Source organism: Herpailurus yagouaroundi, unplaced genomic scaffold (genome assembly GCF_014898765.1).
Source record: "Herpailurus yagouaroundi ecotype Mexico unplaced genomic scaffold, PumYag 67700, whole genome shotgun sequence".
NCBI lineage: Eukaryota > Metazoa > Chordata > Mammalia > Carnivora > Felidae > Herpailurus > Herpailurus yagouaroundi.
Genome location: NW_024420499.1, coordinates 6,097,675 through 6,122,757, shown reverse-complemented (window position 1 = coordinate 6,122,757; position 25,083 = coordinate 6,097,675). Strand labels below are relative to the sequence as shown.

The following is a 25,083-nucleotide window of genomic DNA, read 5'->3' as shown; positions in this document are numbered from 1 at the left end:
TCCAGGGTGAAAAGTGGCATCAGACATAGTAAGAAGTAGTGAATTTTGAGGCCTTACACTGGATATCTAACACAGAAAAACTGGTTTTTGAGAAAGTATATGTTAGCAGTAGATTTGGATTTAAGGGGAGAATTTCAGAGGTACTTCTGTTCGTCCAAGTGTGAGATGGGGATAGTAGCTGTGGCAATAGGAAAGAAGGGGACAAATCGGAGAGACATTTTCAGTAAATACTTATCAAGCTTAGGTAATTGGAATGAATTGAATGTGATTAGAGACATAAAAAATAATTCTAGCTCTGTAATCTTGGGCTGGGGTTCAGGAGGGTGGCAATATTATTACTGGTATTAAACAGTTTCTAATAAGTTGAAGGAAAGGAGTGATGAGGAATGTGACTCATAATCTGTGTAGTAGTCTTAATAGTTTTGCATCCAACAGCTCTGTGAAAATGATGGCATTGTAATCATATATAGCTGCTAGGTTATTTTTAGGAGAACAAGTCTCTTCCTCTTTGAGTTCCTTTATTTTTTTCTTTCATAATAAAGGTAATCCCTAGGCCTGGGACTGGTGTAACTGTGGGAGAAAAAGGAAGCATTGGTTTACCTGGCTTGCCTGGAGAAAAAGGAGAGCGAGGATTTCCTGGAATACAGGGTCCGCCCGGCCTCCCTGGACCTCCAGGTAAAAGAGACTGTACTTAATGCTCTTGTGTTTACAGCATCCTTACTAATCCCCATGTCCAGTATTATCATACTAGTTCCAAGGTGAGCATGGCAGTAAAAGATATGAGTATTTTCTAATTGACAGAAACTTCTCAACTCTTACTATAACCTGTCTCACCAAATTTCTCACTTGTACTTAAAAAAGAAAAAGCCAAGTCAGATGGATAGTTCCCTTTTACCCTAAAAATACCATTTCCACTTTTTATTATTAATAAATTACACCCAATGATTCTGTGATCCAAAAATTAATCATTGCATTTTTTTTGTGCTACTATGGAAAGGAATGCTATTCTAATAATGCCTAGTTTTATAAGATTTCCTGCATAAAAATAGTAAACTAGCCACTTAGAAGGCCAGAAATATCTGCTTAGAAATCCCCATGGTGATTTTGTGTGAAATAAAATTTGGGGGCTCAATACTAACTGTTATATCATTCCCTTGTTGAAGATAAACAACATAGTACAGCATTTCTAAATTGGCCAGCCTGAGCACCACCCTTGCTTAGCATGTTTATTTGGATGTTCTCTGAAATGAAGTGATAGTATGGATTTATGTAAAATTTGAGGAAGCATCTGGTATAGTACCTGACACACATGTATGTTTAATAAATTATTATTCCCCACCCTTCAAAAATTTGGCTAATGAAATATTAACATGATGAGATGAGTGAAAATCCATGATCCTCCCAAGGAGAAAGAATAAATGTGGGTCTCATTTAATTCTAAGTATACACTTTGGATTTCCAATTTCAAGATAGTGGACTAAACACATACTGTGTCTAGAAAATTCAGATAAGGAATTCTCCCAGGATGCAGCAAAAACGTTATAGAATTAGATCATATGAAAGAAAAATTAAGAGACATAGGTATAAATTTAGAAGTTCTAGAATTTACATGGAGTTCACAGGGGAGAGAATGGGACAAGGGGTAATATTTGAAAAATTAATGACTGAGAACTTCTACTTATTTGAAGGAAAACATGAGTCCCTTTGAAACAGCTTATGAATTACCAAGCAAGAGTGAAATAAGAATAATATAAAAGTACATAATGACACATTGTTCAGACATTTTAGAATTTAAGGATAAAAAGAAACCCTTAACAACTATATGAGGGAAAAGCAGATCACCAACAAAGCACTAAGAGAGGAAGATAATGGAGTCAAAGGAAGATAATTTTCAATGTTATAAAGAAAATAACTATGAGTTTGGAATTCTGTATTACATCAAACTATCATCCTAGTGTGAACATGTAATACTTAGAAAATTTACCACCTCCAGAACTTCTCTAAAATGGATATTGGAGGGTTTAGTCTAAGAAGGAAGAAATTAATTCAGGATGAAGTTGGGGGTGGGGATGGGTAGGATGCAAGAACCAGTGGTTAGGAAAGATACTGGTAAAATATATGAGGTCTAAGTAAGTATTGATCAAAAAAATAATAGAGGTATTTTAAGTAACAAAATGGAACGGTAACTATATACATTATTAACATAGGATGTAAGGGTGCAGAGAGAGTAGGGGGAAATCAATCATAAGGGTTTTTGTCTTAATAGAGAAAGAGAATACTAAAATTATTAACTCTGTAAGTTTTTAGGAAAATATAAGTTTAAATACATAGGCTAAAATTTTAGTAACCACCAGAGAAAATGTAAATAAAATGCATGGCTTACACATCCTTTGAGGAAAGAAAATAACCAAAAAACTTGATCTACATAATACAAGTTAGAATTGGAACAAAACAGACATGAACTGTGGTAAATAGAAAATAAAATATAAGATGACAAGAAGAAGTTAAAAATAAATCAGTAACTCCAATAAATGTGAAAGGACTAAGCACTGATTAAAAGACAAAAACTAAAATAAAATTGAAATAAAAATATATACTGTGCATAATAAGCCTATATAAATTAAAAGGACATAAAAAAATTTTAAAACAGCAGTTGAAAGATATTAGGCAAGTGATATCAAAAAGAAAGGTGGTTTAACAATTCTAATATAGTATGAAATAGAATTCAATTCAAGAAACACATTAAAAAGACATTTCATATGGACAGATAGACAAATTAAACCACAATGATGTAAAAGTCATGAAACTTTATGCATCTAAAATTACAGCTTTGAATATATAAAGTGAAAACTGAAAAACTACAAGTGATAAATTGGTAAATACCTAACATATCAAGGAGGTGTAAAATAAATCAGGGTATAAATGATTTGAGCAAGACAATTAAACTGTGTATGTGGGAAAGAGAAAAGCTGTGTGCAGCAGAGAATATACATTATTTTCAAACTTACATGAAACATTTATAGAAATTTATTCAATCAGAAAAAAATCTTTTAAAATTATATACAAACCATGCTCCGTGACCACAGTGAAATGAAGTTAGAAATTAACAACAGAAAGCACCAAATTTCTTTACATTTGTATATTAAAATGCACATTTGCAAATAACTCGAGAGGTAAAGAGGAAACAGAAATGGAAATGACAGTCTACTGAATGCTAAACTAACTTATATCAAAACTTAATTAAACATAGCCAAAATGGTATCCTTAATTTATCACAAAATTAAAGATACTAAAAATAAATGAGCTACTTTGAAAAAATTATAAGAAATAACATAAACATAAAAAAATTAGGAAAAACTTGATAAAGGTAAAAACAAGAATAAACTGTGATCAAGAGAAAAGTAAGTGAAGGCACAAATAAAATCAGTAAAGAAAAGATTATTACCATAAATACAATTAATTTTTTTAAATTATAAGAAAACTGTAAAACTATATCAATATATTGGAAATTCTAAATGAAATACGCATTCCTCAGGAAACAAAAAACATAAATTGCTAAAGTTTTCCTGAGAAAGTAAAAAAAAAAAACTAAGTATATTAATTACCATGGAAGATTTGGAAATGTTAAAATTTCCACAAAAAGGCACTGGTTTTATGAGTGGTTATACAGCTTTGTGAATGAATTCTACTAAGTTGTTGGGTGGGAAATTCTGATATTTTACAAACTTTTTCAGAACATATTTTTTAAAAAAGACCTTTAATTTAAAAGCATTGATGCCAAGCGACCAGGGAGATAACACTAGTAATAAATATAATTCAGTTTCATTTATGAACATAGAAGCAACAATAATAAATAATATTAGCAGATCAATTCAGAAGTATATTAAGATTGCAAGGATGGCTCAACATTTCTATTATTGACTACACTGACAGATTAAAAGAGAATAGGCAATATTTGCAAAGAAAGCAGTCAATAAAATTCAGTACCCATTCATTTTTAAAGGGTAAAGAAGTTATTAAACTAAGTTTAAAAGGGAACTTGATAAAGCTATCTGCTTCATACAGGAAGCACAGAACTGTACAGGAAATGTCATATTTTTGTGGTGAAACATCAGGAACATTCTCACTCAAGTCAAAAATAAGATACACATACTCAGAGTCGCCTATACTGTTTATCCTTACTGGAGTGCCCAGCCAATTCACTACAAGTCTGGTGTGAGGATGGAACAAAACCCACAATTTTAGTTATTTACAAACCCTATTATAATCTACCCAAAAGCCTAAAAGAATCAAATGTCAAATTACCAGAATTTAGAATGTTTGCCGGGTGGGCAGATATGCTAGTTTCATACTTAAATAATTTGTCTTCCTCTTCACCAATGAAAAGTTGAAAATGTAAGAGGAAAAAATCCAGTTGACAATAGTATTAGCAATAAAATTCACAGTACTAATCAAATTAACCCATGAATAAACTCAACAGAAGATGTGTATGCCTTTTTTTCAGAATTCTGTAAAATATTATTAAATCATATAAAATTAATAAATAAATGGAGAGCTATACTTAATTTCTTAATATAAGAACTCAATATTATAAACAGGTGATTCTCCAAAATTTAGTCTTTAAATTCAAATTAATCTCATTCAAACTTCCACTGTTTTTTAAAAAATGAAACTGACAAGTTGATTCTAAACTGCATTTAGAAGATAAATTTATAAGTCTAATAAAGATTTTTTTTTTTAATGTTTATTTTTCAGAGAGAGACAGAGGCTCGAGTAGGGGAGGAGGAGAGAGAGAGAGTTAATTCATTTAAACAGTTAAACACTGGGGTACCTGGGTGGCTCAGCCGGTTAAGCCTCTGACTTCAGCTCAGGTCATGATTTCATGGTCCGTGAGACCCGAGTCAGGCTCCCACTCTCTGTCATAAGTCTGACACTTACCCGACAGAGCCACCCAAGTGTTCCAGGATGGTTTTTAAAAAGGACAAAGATGGGCATATTTTTCTTACCCGTTTTGAAAACAGTTTTCAAATCATTTATAATTACAATAATTACTTTCATTATTATAAAAATATGTTTGTGGTGCAGGAATAGACATTGCAACAGAAGAATGTCCAGAAATAAAGCCATGTATACATGAGAACTTTGAGATGCCTCTTTTTCTCTTGCTAATGGTTTTCTAGTATTTCTTAGATTAAAAGATCATAGCATCAAAGAGTGGGTAGAGGGTTATTAGTACATTTCCAAAAGTAGTAAAGCTACACTAAATTATTCTTTCTTACTTTCAAACTGGTACTTACATTATTTAAAACTTTTCATGTGGGGCGCCTGGGTGGCTCAGTCGGTTAAGCATCTGACTCTTTGTTTCGTCTCAGGTCGTGATCTCATGGCTTGTGGGTTCAACCCCAACATTGGACTCTACACTGACAGTGCAGAGCCTGCTTGGGATTCTGTCTCTCTCCCTCTCTGCCTCTCTCTCTCTCTAAAAAATAAATAAATAAACATTAAAAAAATCTTTTCATGCTTTCTTCAGATATTGATTCTCATAGAAAAAACAACATAACTGCATTATACATTAAAGGAAGATCTTATCATTACTTATGTCTCATTGAGAACTGAAGTAATATCTCCAAAATAAGATCATTTTATCACTTTAATTGTTTTTTATCTTAGGGACTGCAGTTATGGGTCCTCCTGGCCCCCCTGGCTTTCCTGGAGAAAGGGGCCAGAAAGGTGATGAAGGTCCACCTGGACTTTCTATTCCTGGATCTCCTGGACTTGATGGACAGCCTGGGGCTCCTGGACTTCCAGGGCCTCCTGGCCCTCCTGGCCCTCAAATCCCTCCTAGTAAGATATACTTTTCTCCTAAATTCTTTTGTTTTTGTTTTGTTTTCATTTGTAAGTGAATCCAGCTGAAGGTTGGCATTATTCTACTGCTGCCTCTACTTTTGATTTTTGGTGATTCTTTGCTGTTTAAATTTTCTCTTCAAATCATCACCAGTATTATATCTTCCTTTTGCTTATAGGTCCTTGCATTACCGCGGAGAAGTAACTGAAAATATTTTTTTTTAGCCTATCAGGCTTTCTTTTTGTTTAGCCTTCTGAATATTTCACAACAAGTAGCTTGTTATCCTTTATCTTATCTCAGGTGATGATATATGTGAAGCAGGCCCTCCAGGCCCTCCAGGATCTCCAGGTGATAGAGGACTCCAAGGAGAACAAGGAGTGAAAGGTTTGATCCCAATAGTCATTTCTTCATTCTTTCAGATCATCAGCAAAATCCTCTGTATCCTCCACTCTACCTCAGCTACTCATTCCCAGGGTCTTACCCCAAGACCATCTCATTACCAATAGTGCACACCTCTGTAATCTTGATCTCATGAGTCCCATTTCCTGACCACTATCTCCTGGCTAGCTCACTACCTATAAAAACCTGACTCCAATATCACTTCAGCCTCACTGATACCTCCCAACTTTGACTATCCCTCAACCTTTTCATGTCCTTTCTTCCCTCTTCACCTAGGTAAAATTACATGATCCATCATTGTAAACAATCCCATGCATAAACCTTGGCCTCCATTGCCCTCCTCTCACTTCATTGTACTAACTTGGAACAAAAACCTAGTTTTGGTAATTCCAAATTACCACATCTTCCGAGCCTACACCTTCTCTTCTCTCTTCAAATTTTTAACACTTCCTCTTCATTCTCATTTTAGTGTTCTGACCTTGCTTCCTCTTTCATTGACCAATTGAGGCAGTAAGAGAATTCTCACAGATTACTACTACCACATTTACCCACCACATTACTTGCATCTGTGCACGTATATTCTGCCTTCCTGCCTATTAATTACTGTTACTGCTCCTATCTAAAGCCAGTTCTTCTATTTGTACAATTGATTCCATTCCCTCTTGTTTTCGCAAGGATTTCATTCTAGAAATTCCTGCCTCTCCCACATCATCAGTTTTTCCCTTTTACTGGATCATTCTCAGCAGCACACAAATACACCTTTCTTTTCACTTATCTAAAAAATAACTTATCATAATCCTACTTCCCCTGCTAGATATTGCTCTATTCCTCTGCTCCCATTTGCAACAAAACTCCTTCAGAATTTTCTATTCACTATCTGTGGATACTTTTCTCTCATTTTCTTTTAAGCATACTTCAGTCAAGATTTTGCTCCCCTAATCCACTACTCCATAGATGCTGTTTTTGTCAAAGTCACCAGCAGTCTGTACCCTGTTAATCCAGATGTCAAATCTCAGTCTTTTTTCCCCACCATTTTTAAATGCTCTCCTCACTTGGTTTTCAGTATATTACATGTCCTGAGTTTCTTCATTCTTCATACCTCCTTGGAATATTAATAATATATATTAGAAGTAGAGACAGAGATAGAAAAATATATATATATATATCTTTCTGTAAATGTATCTATATAATCTCCCATGTAACTACCATCTAAGTCAAAAGATAGGGGTGCCTGGGTGGCTCGGTCGATTAAGCGTCCAACTTCGGCTCAGGTCATGATCTCACGGTCCGTGAGTTCAAGCCCCGCATCAGGCTCTGTGCTGACAGCTCAGAGCCTGGAGCCTGTTGCAGATTCTGTGTCTCCTTCTCTCTCTGACCCTCCCCCATTCATGCTCTGTCTCTTGCTGTCTCAAAAATAAATAAACATTAAAAATTTTTTTTTAAAAAAATCAAAATATAGAACTTTTCCAGGACTCTTGTGCCCCCTAGTCAACACTCCCAAAGGTAACCACTCTTTTATCCTATATCACACATCAGTTTGCCTAATCTTGAACTTTGTATAAATGGAATCATATAGCATGGGCTCTTTTGTGTCTGGTTCTTTTGCTCAATATTCTATCTGTAGGATATACCTATATTTTTGTTTGTAGCAATACTTTTTACTGCTCTTTGGTATTGATTGTATGAAAATATCTAAATATTTATTCTACTGTTAATGGACATTTGGTCTAGGGCTATCAGGAATAAAGCTGCTATGACCATTCTTATACATATATTTTGTAGGACATAAGCATCCACTTCTGTTGTGTATATACCTGGGAATGGAATTGCTGGGTTTTAGGGTAGGTGCAGGGTTTTTTTCCCATAGATGTCACCAAACCATTTTTCCAGAGTGGTTTTAGTTTCTGGTTCCCTGATGACTTACTGATGCTGAGCCTCTTTTCTTATAGTTTGTATATTCTTTCTATAAAACGCCTGTCTTTTTCCTATTTTTAATTGGGTTGTTGAATGTATGTATCACAACTATCTTCCCCCATGTTGTGACTTGCTTTTTTACTCGTTTTTTTTTTTTTAGAAGTTATTAAAAAAAAGAAATCCAATCATTAGTATCCTCTTTTTTGGTTAGTGTTGTTTATGTTCTGTTTTAGAAATCTTTGCTTATCCCAAGGACCTGATGATATTTGGTCTAGGGCTATCAGGAATAAAGCTGCTATGAACATTCTTATACATATATTTTGTAGGACATAAGCATCCACTTCTGTTGTGTGTTTTTTTCCTAGAAGCTTTATCATTTTGACTTTTACATTTTGATCTTCGATCTGTCTTCAAGTAATTTTTGTGTATAGTTTGAAGCTGGCATCAGAGTTTATTTTTCCCCATATAGATATCCAATTGATTCAGTACTGTAATACAAAAGGCCATCATTTCTCCACTCAAATGTATTAGCACTTGTGTTGTAAATTTTATGACACTATACGTATGAGTCTGTTTGTGACCTCTCTATTTGGTTCACTGTTCTATTTGTTTCTCTTTGCACCACTGCTAGCTTAAATTATTGTAGCTTTATGGTAAGTCTTGGCTTACTTTGCATTTCCATATGTATTTTAAATTTATCTACCCAACTTTTAATTTTGGAATGCCCTCAGTATTTTAGTCCTATTTCCTCTTCTGTATTTGAACTCAGTCTCATGATTTTAAATACCACCTATTTGCCAGTGGCTTTCAGATTTGTCTCCTGTCCAGATATAAGTCTTTTCCTCTAGATTAGTACATGCAACTGTTTATTCAACATTTTGAACCAGATATCTTGATCAAGTTAAAGTCCTCATCTCTGCTACCTCCTCCCCCATAATTTTAGCACTCACATCTTCCCTTTTTTAAATGCAGGCCACACTTTTTGCTTGGGCTAAAAACCTTGGAGTCATCTCTGATTCTCTTCTTTTTTGTATTCCATATATGTTCCATGAGAAAATCCAATTGGCTCTACTTTCAGATATACCCAGAATCTAGCCAATTCTCATCATCTTCATTGCTATCACTCTAGGATGAGCTGTCATGTCTCCTAGATTATTGCAGCAGTAGCCACTTAAATGGTTGCCCTATTTTCATCACGGCACTTTGTTTCTATTCTTAATATAGCAGCCAGAGACAGACATCGTTTTAAAACTTGAGTCATACCATCTTGCTTTTCTGTTTAAATTTTTCTACTAGACTTTTATTTCACTCACAGTAAAAACCAGTCTTTATGGGGGCCTATGTGACATTTTATAATATCCACTCATTATAATCTGTAAATTGTCTGACCTGCTTCCCCTTCTTCGCTGTACTCCAGCATTCTGGTCTTCTGAGTATTTCTTTTATATGCCAAACATGGCTATTCTTTCTCCCTGGAGTGCTCTGCATTCATTAGGCACATGCCAGATCCTTTAAGCTTTTTATTATATACCATCTTCTTGTTTGACCACCCAATTAAAATTGCAACCTGCCACCCATCCCTACCATGTCCAATCGTATTTACCCAGGTGTATTTTTTTCTATAAACATAACATGTTTTGATATATATGTATATGTGTTAATAATTTATTACCTTCATTGTTTATTATCCCTTTCTACTGGTAGAATGTGAGCACCATGAAGGCATGAATTTTTGTCTGTTTTCTTTTTGTTTGTTTTGCCTGTTTTGTTCTGTTTTGTTTACCAGTATACCACAGACACCTAGAACAGTATTCAGCAAATAATAGGCACTTAGCAAATATTTACCAAATGAATTGATTCTAGATATAGGCTTCTCTAAACTACACTGTTGGGTAGGAATGTTGTCCCTTGGTACAAACTTCTTTAGAACCTATCAAAGAAGGTAGATGTATCCCTTTGAGTAAAATTTGTTTTTCATTATGCTTCTCTCTAGGTGACAAAGGTGATACCTGCTTCAACTGTATTGGAACTGGTATTTCAGGGCCTCCAGGTCAACCTGGTCTGCCAGGTCTTCCAGGTCCTCCAGGTAAACATTCTGCCTCAGGACAACCTTTTAAAAATATTACTTGGCTACATTTTAGTGAGCTCATAGTTTTATAATGATGCCAGTTTCTCAATTGATAGCAACTCACTCATATCCACAAATAATTGAATATGAAATGCCTCTATCTGCTATGAAGTAGATTATTCTCTTGTTTCTAATATCTGAAGCCACCAATATCTTTTATTAAAGCATTTTGACAATATTATTCCAAGAAAAATATCTTCCCTGTTTTCCATATGGTGAGGAAAATAGCTCATACAGAGTCAGACTTCTCTCTTCCAAAAAGCTGGGGAAAAAGTTCATAATGCCTGGCCCCTGAGTATAGTTTCCAGTGGCATAGCTTCTAGTCTTCACGGATGGATCACATGTTGTCATTAAGGGATGGGGCTTCTGCGGTAGTTTGGCAACCAACTGCCAATATTCCTCTTTCTATATATAACTCTTCCTTCCCTGTTTCCAATCAAAACTATATTTGATATCCATCAGACCAACAACTCTCACTCAACTGTCTCTTGGGATATCCCAATACTATACTTTCTTGAAATTACACTTTATGTTTGTGTAAGGGCTGAGAGTAGATGCCAGATCTCTTACCTTTCTGTCTAGTATGTCTGCCAAAGAAACCAATTTATTTAGCACTTGGAAATAGATTTTGAGCAGGTCTTATAGCTGCCACTGGAAGTTAATAATCTAGGCTTGTACCTCTAGTCTAGTGTTTTTCAAACTTGGGAGGACATCAGAATCACCTGGAGGGCTTGTTAAAACCAGATTGCTGGGTCCCACACCCAAAGTTTCTGATTCAGTGGATCTGGGGTGGTGGCCCAAGAATTAGCATTTCTAAACAGTACCTAAGGGATCCTGATACAGCTGATCTAGAGACCCATTTTGGGAACACTGCTTTAGCAGTATTTCCTCTAGTCTTTGAGCACCAAATGTTTCTCTTAATCCAAATTTTATGTAGTGATGAACCAAATGAAGGACTCAAAAGGAACTGGGGAAATGGTTTAGATCAGAACAAAGAAAGATATGCAGACTGTGTCCTTATCTCTTTCTCCCCTTAGCAATAAGATGGTTACAGGATGGTTACTCCTGTAACCAATTAGCAATTGGTAGCTGTGAGCTCTGAGAAGCTTTGTAGTTGGAAATACCTAAGGATACAATATCGTATGTAACATGAAAAATTAGATTCACGTAAAAGAAAGGATGATTTGCTCATTTTTTAATATTTATTTATTTTTGAGAGAGAAAGAGAGAGAGCGTGCATACAAATGGGGGAGGGGCAGAAAGAGAGGGAGACAGAATCCGAAGCAGGCTTCACCCTGTCAGCGCAAAGCCAGATATGGGGCTCAAACCCACAAACCATGAGATATGACCTGAGCCAAAGTCAGAAGCTCAACTGACTGAGCCACCCAGGTGCCCCTGATTTGCCCATTTTAAGAGGATAGCATAGGAAAATTAAACTGCGACTTGTTAAATGCAATTGAATGGGATTCTTATTTTAAAATTTGATTTGCTGATTTTTATATGAGCTTTGTCAGGGGCTCAGGGTCAAATTTCACATTATTATGTATGTGTGTGTGTGTGTGTGTGTGTGTGTATTAGGATCTCTTGGTTTCCCTGGACAGAAGGGAGAAAAAGGACATGCTGGTCCAACCGGTCCCAAAGGATTAACAGTAAGTTTTGAGTATATCATGGCACAACAACAAAAAAAGTGGAAGAAATCCAGTTACACTTTGTTTTTCACTTTTGGATATATATAATAAAAGACATTTAGTGTTTCTATTAATTTGTGTTGTTTTTTATTCCTTGAGTCTCCCTGACTCACATGCCTCACTTTGTTCATAGCTTTGTATACACTAAATGTTACTGGGTGGGTTGGTGTGATGAACTGGAGACAGAAAAGTGTTAGAAAAAAAGAAACTGATTTTTTTCTCTTCTTCTTTTCTCCTTCTTTCTTTTTTCTTCCCTTAGGGCATACCGGGAGTTCCAGGTCCTCCAGGCTTTCCTGGATCTAAAGGTGAACCTGGTGACATCCTCACTTTTCCAGGAATGAAGGGTGACAAAGGAGAGTTGGGTTCCCCTGGAGCCCCCGGGCTTCCTGGTTTACCCGGTACCCCTGGACAGGATGGACTACCAGGGCTTCCTGGCCCCAAAGGAGAACCTGTGAGTTGGTTTGATAGTCTTAGTTCTGTGATGCCAAAATGTTATTTAGGGTTGTTTCCTAGGATGGTCCTGGTGCTAAGATGAACACCCAGTTAGTGCTTAAAAGAGTGTCACTATATATAGTAATGGTACATTGTTATTGACTATGTAGTGTTTCTTTACCACTCTTTTCTCTCAATTGTTTTATAAATTCCTTCTTCTTAATCCATTACTATATTGAGTGATATTGGCTACGAATAGGTGGGCAGGAGGTTAGGATGCCTATGGGTCAATGGGAGGTTCCCCTTCTCTTATACTACAAATCTTTGTCTAGGTTTATTTGGATCTGAGAACAGAAGTCGAATTTGGTTTTATATATAGTAAGCTTAGAGATTACTGTGAGTAGATGGCCATGTGTTAGCTACACTATAAACTTCTTGACTTATTACTAGACTGTAAGCTTTATGAAGGCAAAGATTTTTGTCTGTTCTTGTTCTTTGCTGTATCACCAGCCCCTGATACATAGTATGGGTTAAAAAAAATATATTTGTTGAAGGAATTAATGACTAAGTGGAATGATCATACATACCATCCCATAATAACACACACTTGTACAGCTTTTAAGAACTATTTATGGCTGTATCATTTCTCCAGTTGTATTCAGTAATACCAACATACCAACCTATATCTGTATGTTTCTTTATTAAATTTTTCCCTTTTCAGGGTGGAATTGCTTTTAAGGGTGAAAGAGGCCCCCCTGGGAATCCAGGCTTGCCAGGTCTCCCAGGGAATAGGGGGCCTATGGGCCCTGTGGGTTTTGGCCCTCCAGGCCCAGTAGGTGAAAAAGGCATACAAGGTGTGGCAGGAAATCCAGGCCAGCCAGGAATACCAGGTGAGTTTACTATCGTTGTTTCATTTTTAATTTGGTGCTTAAAAGCAGAAATGTATTGGGGTGCCTGGGTGGCTCAGTCAATTAAGCATCCAACTTTAGCTCAGGTCCTCCTCTCTCAGTTTGTGGGTTTGAGCTCTGTGTCAGCCTCTGTACTGACAGCTAAGAGCCCGGAGCCTGCTTCAGATTCTGTGTATCCCTCTCTCTCTCTGCCCCTCCCCTGCTCATGCTCTGTCTCTCTCTCTGTCACTCAAAATAAATAAACATTTAAAAAATTTTTTAAAGCAGAAATGTATTATCTTTTGGCCACTCTTGGCTTCCTTTCATGAGAGATGTATTTCCCTGGCCATTTATATTTGGGTTTTTCAGAGCTCCTTAGCAAGGGAGCACATTGTGTGTGTGTTTTCTAAAGAGGAGGAGGTTTCCTCTTTAAATTTCCTCTGACAGTCTTCATTGTTATTGTTGTTGTTTGTTGTTTTTAAATACATGGTACATAAAGTTTAACAAATAATTATAATGGAATTACATGTGTACCTACCACACATGTCAAAAAACAGAACATTGTCATCATCCTAGAAATGTCCATCCTTCTCTCTCTGTCCTTTCCTGATCATAATCCCGTTGCATTTCTCCTAAGGTAAACAGCGTCCTGACTTTTGCAGTTTTCTTCCATTTGCCCCCTAGTTTTATCACCTAGATATGGATCCCTAAACAAAGTACTTTAATTATGCTTCTTTTTGAACTTCTTAATAATGGAATCCTAGGGTAAGTATTCTTTATATTAACTTTGTGTATAGCTGTAATACATTCATTTTCATTGCTGTATATTATCTCATTGTGTGTGTGTGTGTGTGTGTGTGTGTGTGTGTGTGTGTGTGTGACAGTTGATTTATCCATTCTGTTGTTGATGAACATTTGGATTATTTATACTTCTGGCCTACAATGAATAATGCTTCTGTGTACATCCTTGTGTGTGTGTGTGTGTGTGTGTGTGTGTGTGTGTGTGTATACATACATATATGTATATTCATTCTGGTAAACATGTGCGTGTACTTCTCTGAGGCTAGAGTCAGTAAACTACAGCACATGGTTCAAATCTGGCCCATTGCTTGTCATTAATGAGACTTTTATTTGAGCACGTCTGCACACATTCACTATTATCTGTGGTTGCTTTTGTAGTACTACCATAGACTCAACATTTTGCAGAGTTAAGTAGTTGCTACTGAGATCATATGGCCCACTAGCTGGCCCTTACCAGAAAAATTTTGCCAATCCCTGGGTTAGGGTATATCTTTAAGATGAGCATTCTCAAGGCATAGAATAAATCCATCTTCAGCTCTACTAGATAATTCTAAACTATGTCCAAAGCAATTGTACCAATTTCACCAGCAGTATTGGAGATTTCTTACTCTTCTACATTCTCATAAATATGTTCTATTGTCAGACTTTTTGCATTTTTTCAGTCTGCTGAGTTTGATATATCTCGTGACAGTTTCATTTTACATTTCTCTGTTTACATTAAAGTTTAGCACCTTTTCATATGCTTATTGACTGTTTCAATATCCATTTGTGAAATTCCTATTCAAGTATTTTTTTTTTTACCATTTTTTTCTACTGGATTGTTTCTCTTTCTTACTGATTTAGCTTTTTTTTAATTTTTTTTTATTTTTTATTTTTTTAATTTTGAGAGACAAAGAGCACGAGCTGGAGTGGGGGCGGTAGAGAGGTAGACACAGAATCTGTAGCAGGCTCCAGGCTGTGAGCTGTCAGCACAGCCCGACATGGGGCTCGAACTCACAAGCCGTGAGATAGGACCTGAACCAAAGTTGGACACTTAACCAATTGAGCCACCCAGGTGCCCCTAGGGTTTTTCAAATATATGTATTCTGTGTATTAGTTGTTTGTTATCTGTTCTGCAAAATTTTTGCTCTCTGTGGCTTGCCATTTTCACTCTCTGTATGGTGTCCTATATCAACAGAAGTCAATTTGAATGTAGTCAGATGTATCAATTTTTTCTCTCATGGTTAGTGCTTTTTATGTCATGTTGTAGAAATCCATCGTTGTCCTGAGACTATTTCAAGTCATTATTTTAATTAATGAGAAGTAGGTGTATTTGGACTTTGCACACATAAAACTTTAATGTACCATTAATTAGTCAAAAAGCATATTTCTTGTTTACTGCAGTTCAAATTTGTTAGGCTCTTTCAACCTACATTTAAGAATATTTTTATAGATGCTGTCTTCAATCCTGGAAACTCTTAAAGCTGTCATCTACTTTTTCTTTTAGAAATTTTATACTTGTGTTTGGTATATTCCTTGGATATATGATATGTGGTTATTTTTCTTGTGGGTTTTTGTTACTGTGCATTTTAAAAAGATTATAGATACTTCTCTTTTTTTTGTTTTTAAGACCTTTAGTCAAGTGAACACTTCTCATTCACATTGATTCCCTCTTGTTCTTAGGTCCTAAAGGTGATCCAGGTCAGACCATAACCCAACCCGGGAAGCCTGGTCTGCCTGGTAACCCAGGAAGAGATGGTGAAGTAGGTCTTCCAGGTATGTGAGGAATTTATTTGGTCATGTCTTTAACACTTACTGGCTTCTTTCTCTGAAAGTATCCCTTGCAAAAAACTGCTATTTCTCCATAGGTGACCCTGGACTTCCCGGCCAGCCAGGCTTGCCAGGAATACCCGGTAGCAAAGGAGAACCAGGTATCCCTGGAATTGGGCTTCCTGGACCACCTGGTCCCAAAGGTATGTAGGACTGGGCAGCAGGCAGGCTATTTTAACTGGTCAGTATTACATTATTCTTTGATATAATTTCCTCAACAAGTAAAATATATTAATTGTACCTCTTTTCTATGTACCATAAGTAATGTAAATGAAAAGTCACAGCAGGTATGCACTATAATTTTGTCTTTATCTAAAACAGTATAGACAAGAAAATATCTAAATCATATATATACAAAAATTATATATAAGCTTTAAAAATTACAGAATTATTGTCTTTTGTGTTCACCATTGTATTTTCAAGGCTAGAAAAGTTCCTGGCACATAATAAGCACTCAGTAGATAATTGGTTGAATGAATGGGCTGTATTAAGCGAAAAACATATTTATTACACATATGTATCCAAGTAATGTTTTATCCTAATCATGTTTTCTTGATTTACTGAAATTTTTTAGGGCTGTTGTTTCAGTTCTGCTTTATTCCTCACAGAATTTATTTTCATGAATGACAAGCATGCACATTGGTCTGAGAACGGTCTTTAAACATGTCCTTACTCATTTATTCTAAGTGACTTTGAAAGAGATTTGGCTTTATGTGTATATATGTGTGTAATATTTGTAATTGTTTTTAGCTCATTTCCAGAATTATATGGTAGGCCTTTTAGCATACTATATCCAAATATAAGCAGAATAAAAGTTTTTCTGCATTTTTGTGTGGTAGTCATTCTTTACGTTTAGTTCTATCTCATTAGTAATACCTGTCATTTTACTTTAGAAGAATGTATCTTCCACACAAATTAGCTCTGTATGAAAATGGTAGGACCATAAGGTGATTGAGAAGGAATATCAGATATTTGTAAGGCTTGATTCTGAGTAGTCATCTAGAATGTCATTGTAATTTTAACATCTCACTGTTAGTCACTAAGCATGATTAGACAGGGTAAAAGCATGGGTTTGGGAGTTTGGATATCTTTCTTAAAGTGTCTTCTCTTTGGAGATTAAAAAATTAAAAAATGACTCATCATTTCACAGGTTTTCCTGGAATTCCAGGACCTCCAGGAGCACCTGGGACACCTGGAAGAATTGGTCTAGAAGGCCCTTCTGGGCCACCAGGCTTTCCAGGACCAAAGGTCTGGGACATTTAATTTATTATTTCCCCTTTTCCTATTTTTCCTGTTAGCCTTAGCTCTCTATTTGGATATAGACGTTATTATCCCAAGTCTTCACTATATAAATAAAGTTAGCTGATTATATTTTAATTTAAAAATATTTAACCCAAAACATTCTTTAATAGTCCAGGAGGTAATATTTAAAGCAAACAAAAAGTTTCTGTTTTAGAGTGACAGGTTATTTGATGAGATGAGATTAGATGAGAGAATACAATCATCAGCTCCCTCTGTACTTCTCTATAGTATTACCATACCATTTCATCTCTATCCATGCCTATGTGATGATTGGTTGAATATCATGTCAGGAACTTCCCATACTGTTTCCCAGTCCCAATTCCATCCCACAGACATAATGCAAGCCACTGCTATTAGCGTAGTAATATAATAATAATAATAATAATAACAACAACAACTGTTTGAGTTATTTTCCATTCTTTTTATTATTATTTCTCAGCTAATCTAAAATTTTCCTTAGTCAGCCTTCAGCAAACTACTATGGTATATAATTACCCTGACTGTTCCTGAATTTTCTTTTATTTAATTAATTTAAACTTTTTGTGTTTTCATCATTACTATTTTTTCCATGGGAAGAACAATTGACCATAACCCCAGCTCTAATGAGAAACCTCTTCTCTATTGTTTAATTGTTCTTATTTTATTACATACCTCTCAAATGAACACAAAAGTAAAAAGAGTGATACAATGAACATTCATATATCCACTTTTCATTTTCCAAATTATCAGGATTTTATCATATTTACTTCATCTATTTTTTTTTTTGACAAAGTATTTTAACTCACATCTCAAAATCGTGTTGTTTCACCTATAAATACTTCAGTATTCATCTCTAAGTAAATGGACATTTCAAAAAAACCCACAATGTCATCATCATACTTAGTCAAATTTAAAATAATTATCTAATAGTCTGTAATCCCATTTCTTCACTTAAGTTCTTTAATCTCATTCTCTCTTTATCTTTCTTGTCCTGAAACCAAATCATTTTATTTCTCATCCTTCTAGATGGTCTCTCCAATACACCAATTATTTTTCATTTAATTGTCCTACTCCCTCCCCCCCATAGGGAAAAATGGTATTACCTTGTATTTTCTGCTTTAAATTCTCCATGGTAAACAATAAACACCAAGAAAATCATGGGAGTTTTTGTTGTGTTTTCTCCTGTGTGTGCTTAAGGGAGAACCAGGACTTGGGCTACCTGGGCCACCTGGGCCCCCAGGACTCCCAGGTTTCAAAGGAACACTTGGTCCAAAAGGGGATCGTGGTTTCCCAGGACCTCCAGGTCCTCCAGGGCGTGCTGGCTTGGATGGGCTTCCTGGACCAAAAGGTATAGAAGTTATTATTACTTTCCAATTTGTGTTTAACTTTTATAGAAATTGAAACTTTTGGGAAAGTTTATGGGTGATAAATCCAATTAGCTGAAAGCCTATGCTACCACTCTGTCACTGCTCTTTTTCATCTACCATTGGTGTTTTGGCGTTTTATTTCATTGAATAGGTGATACAATCATATATGTATAAAAGTGGCACTGAGAAGTCTTCCTTTTACCCCATCTCCATCCACTCTGTTTTACCCATCCCATATGTAGCCATTTTGAGTTATTTATCCTTCTAGTGTTCCTTCATACAAATACAAGCCAGTAAGAATATATATTTTTCTACCTTTCTCAAAAGGTAGACCTTTTGACTTTTTGCACATTACTTATTTTACTTAATTTTATATCCTAGAGATCACCTCATGTCATTGCATCGAGATCTTGATTTTTAAGAAATAGCCATCTAGTATTGAATTGGTTGGATATACCACAATTTATTCTACCAGTTGCTAGTCACTAGATTGGGTTTTTGGCAATCTTTTCTTATTAGAAATCATATCACAGTGAATTGTCTTGCATACATGTTATTTTATTATACGTGTACAGGTGTAATGGTAGAAGAGACTAATGAAAATAGATTTTCCGAATTAAAGGCTAAATGCATCTCTAGATATTGTCAGATTCTTCTCCATGTGCACCGTATCAGCAGTGTATGAGTGTAGTTGTTTCTCCACAGCCTTGGTAAGTGAGTATATTGACAAACTCTTTAATTTTTGCAAATTTGATAGAAGTAGTTATCAGTATAGTTTTCTAAATGTTTTATTGTAAAAATTTTCAAACACACAGGAAATTAAAACAACGGTTCAGTGAAAACTCCTATATCCACCATCAAGATTCTACAATTAACATTTTATCTCTGCCAACATTTTATGTTTTTAAAATTTCATATAAACAGCAAAGTAGGAAAAAATTTTTAGTGACTACTATATATGCATTATTGATATTCTATCATCAACATTTTACTATACATGATTTGTCACATATTAATCCATCCCTTTATCCATTAACTTATTTTTTTATTGCATTTCAAAGTAAATTTTACAATTTAGGGAGTGCGCTTCTCCCTAAATAGTTTAGCATGTGTATTATAATTACAATTCTATGGTTGCTAATCTTTTTGACATACAATTCACATTAAATGAGATGCACATATCTTAAGGAGATATTTGCTGGATTTTGACAAATGCATATACCTGAGTAACCAAACCCTTATCAAAATATAATCCCAGAAATTTCCCTTTTGCCCCTTTCCTCACTCCCTACACCAGTATCCACAGTGACAAGTATACTGTAATGGTTTTTCTTCATTGTAAATTAATTCTACCTGTTGTAGAACTCCGTATGGAATAGCACAGTGGGTATCTTCTTTGTAAGGCTTCTTTCACTCTGAATATTGTTTTTGAGATCTATTTATGTTGTGTTTGGTGAGAGTTTTTATTTTTATTTTTTTATTATGAAGCATTTAATTGTACAAATATACCAAAGTTTGTTTATCCATTCTGTGTTGATGGACACCTGGACTGTGTCAAGTTTTTGACTATTATGAGTGGATCTGTTAAGAACGTTCTTTTATAAGTCTTTTTTGTGGATTTGTGCTTTAATTTTTCTTTGGGAGAATACCTAAGAGTAGAATTGTTGGGTCATAAGGTAGGTATATGTTAGTTGTATGAGAAGCTACTAGACCTTTTTCCAAAACAATTGTACCATTTTAAACTCACATCAATATGGTATGAAAGTTTTAATTTTCCACATTCTATCCAACATTTAGTGTTATCAGTCTTTTTAATTTTGAGTTTTGGTAGGTGTGTTGGTAACATATTTTGGTTTTAGTTTGCATCTCCCTGATGACTAATGAGGTTGAGCTCTTTTACATGTACTGGTGGATTATTTACACATTCAGGTATTTTCCCCATTTTAAAATATGGGTTGTTTCTATTTGTATGTTAAATTGGAAGTGATCTTTATATATTCTGCATACTGCTCCTTTGTTCAATATATGTTTATGAGTATTTTATCCTGATCTGGTTTGCCTATCCATTTTTATAAGTGTATTTTAATGAATAAAAGTTTTAGTTTTATTGATGTTTCATTTATCTATTTTTTTTTAAATTTTTTTTTCAACGTTTTTTATTTATTTTTGGGACAGAGAGAGACAGAGCATGAACGGGGGAGGGGCAGAGAGAGAGGGAGACACAGAATCGGAAACAGGCTCCAGGCTCTGAGCCATCAGCCCAGAGCCCGACGCGGGGCTCGAACTCACGGACCGCGAGATCGTGACCTGGCTGAAGTCGGACGCTTAACCGACTGCGCCACCCAGGCGCCCCTCATTTATCTATTTTTATATAATTATTATTTTCGGTGTTTTGTCTAAGAAACCTTTCCTTTCCCAAAGTTTCAAAGATATTCTGTTTTATTTTATAAATTTTATAATTTTACCTTTTATGTTTAAGACTATCATTCATTCCAGATAATTTTATTCAACATCATTTGTTCAAAATATCTCCCTTCCCATTGGATTACTTTGATATCTGTGTCAAAAATCAGATGGCTATATATGTGTAGGTCTGTTTTGTGCTGTTAATTCTACTTATCTATTTTACTACCCTTAAGTCATTACCAACTGTTTCGATTACAGTAGCTTTATAATAGACTTGATGTCAGGTAATGTAATCCTCCAATTTGTTCTTTTTAAAAAATTTCTTTGAATATACTAGATCCCTTGCCTTTACTCTCAGGGTAGTTTAAATTTGTATGTCCATTATTATGAATAAAATTGAACATCTTTTCATATGCTTAAGGGTCATACATACTTTTCCTGTGAACTGCTCATGTACTTTGCTTATTTCTCCATTGATTTCCTCTACCCACTTGATTCTGATTCCCCTAATTATATACAGAAATAGAATTAGCCTACATGGTTTGGCAATTGCTTTTTCCTTACTGGTTTGCAAGGAATGGGGCTCTCCTGGTCAATATTTTGGCCTCCAGAGAATAATCTGGGCAACTCTATACTCCCGAAACATGTTGGATTACTTACAATTAAAGCAATAGGACAGCACAGCCCAATTTATCCACCCTATATTCTACCAGACAAAGCCCCAAACTAGCCCAATACTAATTCTTCTCAGATAAAGCTCTTTTAAAAATACCTATCTGTGTTCAAGTAAACAGTTCTGGCCACCTGTAAACTGTAACACTCAAAGTTACACATAGTGTTCCCCACCAATTATCTACCCTAGCTGAAACATGTGATTCCAAAAATTGCAGATAAAGACATTCCAAATGATAAGCTATGTGGCAGTCTCCATATGGGATTTACTCACTCATGATACTTTTGTTTATTAAAATATCCTTGAGACGGGTTAGGAAGAAATGGGTTGAAGACTATTTTAAGCATCAGTGTCTTAACAGGCATTTATTTTCCTAATCTTTGAAAGTAAATATAGGATCCCCATATCCTAATAAGAATCATTCTGAAATATTAAAACTCCAGTACAATTCCTATGTTGCTAGAAGAAAAAGAAGTTGGGATTTTCTGCCATATAATTCTTTCATTCCTCAAACATTATGTTCTTATTCTGTGCCAGATACTATTTGAGTCACTAGAAACACAAAAGCATATAGTCTCCTCTGTGACTACTATAAGAAAATCTACATGGTATCACTGTGATAGTGCTTATTTTATCTGGAACCTTTATGAATATGTATTGCTAATGTTTTGGGTCAGTAAACCACTGTCAGAATTCAATAAGCAAATCATAATAAAAGTTCACCTATCAGACACACTTATACCAGTAGTTGGGTATTAGAACCTAGCAATCTCTTTTAATAGGAGATTTGCACTTTCAAAGCAAAATGGTAACCAATAATAAATTAATTAGGCTAATACCCATCAGGAAAGAACTATATGAGGATGAAAATGTGCTTAAGACTCAACATTAGAAAAAGAAAGACTCAGCATTAGAATCATCTTAAAAAGGTAAAAAAAGATGACTGGAAACATTCAGTTTGCCTCATATGTTACTTTTGTTCAGGGCTTCATCCAAGATGCCTTGGGAGGCTTCATAAGGGAGGTGACACTTGAGCTGTATCCTTAGGAAAGGATGTTCCAAGTAGCAAGAATAACATCCAAAAGTATTGTAACAAATAGAACGGTATAGAAATGGAAATATTGAAATAAATAAAAATAAAATGTAATTTGCAAAAAATATATATCATATCTAGAAATTGATAAAATAAAGTATGTCTAATGTATTTGTGAAAGAAATTAAAACTATCATTAACAAACTTGAAAAAAGGTAAAATTAACTGCTTGATAAATCATATGTGTGCATGGGAAGGCTCAATGATGTCAACTCTTTCCAAATTTGTCTAAATACAATGCATTTTCAATGAGAATTCAAATAGGACTTTTTTGCAAGCATTTGACATAACTAATTCTGAAACTTAACATTTACCAAACATTTACTAAAATATATTACAATATAATTGTAATTATACCATTGTGAACCAGTGCTGGAACAGACCAGTAGACCAATATGATAGAAAGAGTTAAGAAACATGTATATACTGAACACATACATACACACATACTTATGTATATATAACAACTTGATATATCACAGAAATGTCCTCAGTCAGTAGGGAAAGAATAGATTCTTTTTTTAAAAAAATTTTTTTTTTCAACGTTTATTTATTTTTGGGACAGAGAGAGACAGAGCATGAACGGGGGAGGGGCAGAGAGAGAGGGAGACACAGAATCGGAAACAGGCTCCAGGCTCTGAGCCATCAGCCCAGAGCCTGACGTGGGGCTCGAACTCACGGACCGCGAGATCGTGACCTGGCTGAAGTCAGACGCTTAACCGACTGCGCCACCCAGGCGCCCCAAGAATAGATTCTTTAAAGTTGGTATTGAGCAAGTGGTCTCAACTAAATAAATTTCTGATACACAGTATGTTAAAAAAAAGAATGAAATAATAATTATGAAAAGTACAGTTTTCAAAGGATGAGAAATGTGGAAGACAGAAAAAGATTTCTGTGGCACCTTAAGATCATACAATTTTGGTAGCTCTTGTTAATAAAGAGAATACAAAATTACAAATAGAAAATTGGGATACTGTAATGCCCAACATCAGGTGGTCTTCAGTCCAGCTAGGCTTGTCATACTCATTCAACTACCATAGACCATACTTTGCATCAGCTTCATGTAGAAGAATACAAGGATAGGATGTACAGTGTTCTAAGCAGAGCAGTGTTAGGAGTTTCCCTTGAGCATAACTCCTCAACATTAACATTTATAGAACATTCCACCCCACAAGAGCAGGAAACACATTCTTTTAAAGTGCACATGGTGGGCACCAGGGTGGCTCAGTTGGTTAAATGTCTTACACTGGTTGTGGCTCAGGTCATGATCTCAATGGTTCGTGGGTTTGAGCCCCATGTCGGGCTTCATGCTGACAGTGCAGAGCCTGCTTAGGATTATCTCTCTCCTCTCTCTGCCCCTCTTCTGCTCGCATGCTCTTTCTCTTTCTCTCTCTCTCTCTCTCTCAAATTAAATAGATAAATTAAAAGAAATAAAGTGCACCTGGAAAATTCATCATGATCAATGATAATCTAGGCCTTAAAACAAACTTTGGAAAATTCAAAATAGTGAAATCATGTAGTATAGTCTTTTACCATGCTGTGTTTAACAAGAAATCAGTAATAGAAAGCTATCTGGGAAAATCTTGACATATTTGGAAAATAACCAAACTCTTTTAAATACCTCATAAATCAAAAGGGAAATCACTGTGAAAACTAGAAAGTATTTTAATTTAATAAAAATGAAAATAAAACATATCAAATTCAGAGGATTCAGGTAAAGAAGTAATTAAAAGAAAATTTATGTGTGAAAAACTTTTATTAGATAAAAAGAACAACTTTTCACCTTAAGAAATTAGACAAGGAAAGTAAAATAAAAAGACAATCAGAAGATAGAGCAAAATAACAGTAAGAGCAGATATCAGTGAAATTGAACACTGAAAAACAATAGAAAAATTCTGTGATACCAAATGACTTTCTTTGAAAAGATTAATAAAATGGATATACCTCTAGCCAGGCCAGCCAAGAAAAGAAAAAAGAAGAGACGCGTGTTATCAGTATTAGTAATGAAAGAGGGGGCATCATTGTAGACCCTACAGACATTAAAAGAATAACAGGGGCATATGACAGACAACTGTATGCTCATAAATTTGACAGCTTAGATGAGAAGGTTTAGTTTCTTAAAAGATACAAACTACTGAAGCTCACTGAAGAAGAAATGTATAATACAATATTTATTAAAGAAATTAGGTTTGTAATTAAAATCCTACCAACAAACTACAGATCCAGATGGCATCGTTGGTAAATTCAAACAAACATTTAAAGAAACAGTAACACTAGTTCCACACAATCTCTCTCCAAAAATAGAAGTGGATAGATTGTTTCTCAACAATTGTATGAGGCCAGCATTACCCTGAAATCAA

The 25,083-nt window shown here is 35.1% G+C and overlaps 1 protein-coding gene across 8 annotated transcripts in view; it reads left to right on the top strand.

Moving 5' to 3' along the window:
- COL4A5 (collagen type IV alpha 5 chain) overlaps positions 1–25,083 on the top strand; it is a 269,256-nt gene that overhangs the window by 152,002 nt on the left and 92,171 nt on the right. For all 8 annotated transcript variants that reach the window (XM_040468444.1, XM_040468445.1, XM_040468446.1 and 5 more), the window contains exons 20-30: positions 543–675; positions 5,671–5,844; positions 6,146–6,229; positions 10,152–10,244; positions 11,865–11,935; positions 12,234–12,425; positions 13,128–13,296; positions 15,757–15,849; positions 15,942–16,046; positions 17,054–17,151; positions 18,382–18,532. In XM_040468444.1, coding sequence (XP_040324378.1) covers positions 543–675; positions 5,671–5,844; positions 6,146–6,229; positions 10,152–10,244; positions 11,865–11,935; positions 12,234–12,425; positions 13,128–13,296; positions 15,757–15,849; positions 15,942–16,046; positions 17,054–17,151; positions 18,382–18,532 — 1,363 coding nt within the window. The remainder of the gene's footprint in view (positions 1–542; positions 676–5,670; positions 5,845–6,145; positions 6,230–10,151; positions 10,245–11,864; positions 11,936–12,233; positions 12,426–13,127; positions 13,297–15,756; positions 15,850–15,941; positions 16,047–17,053; positions 17,152–18,381; positions 18,533–25,083) is intronic.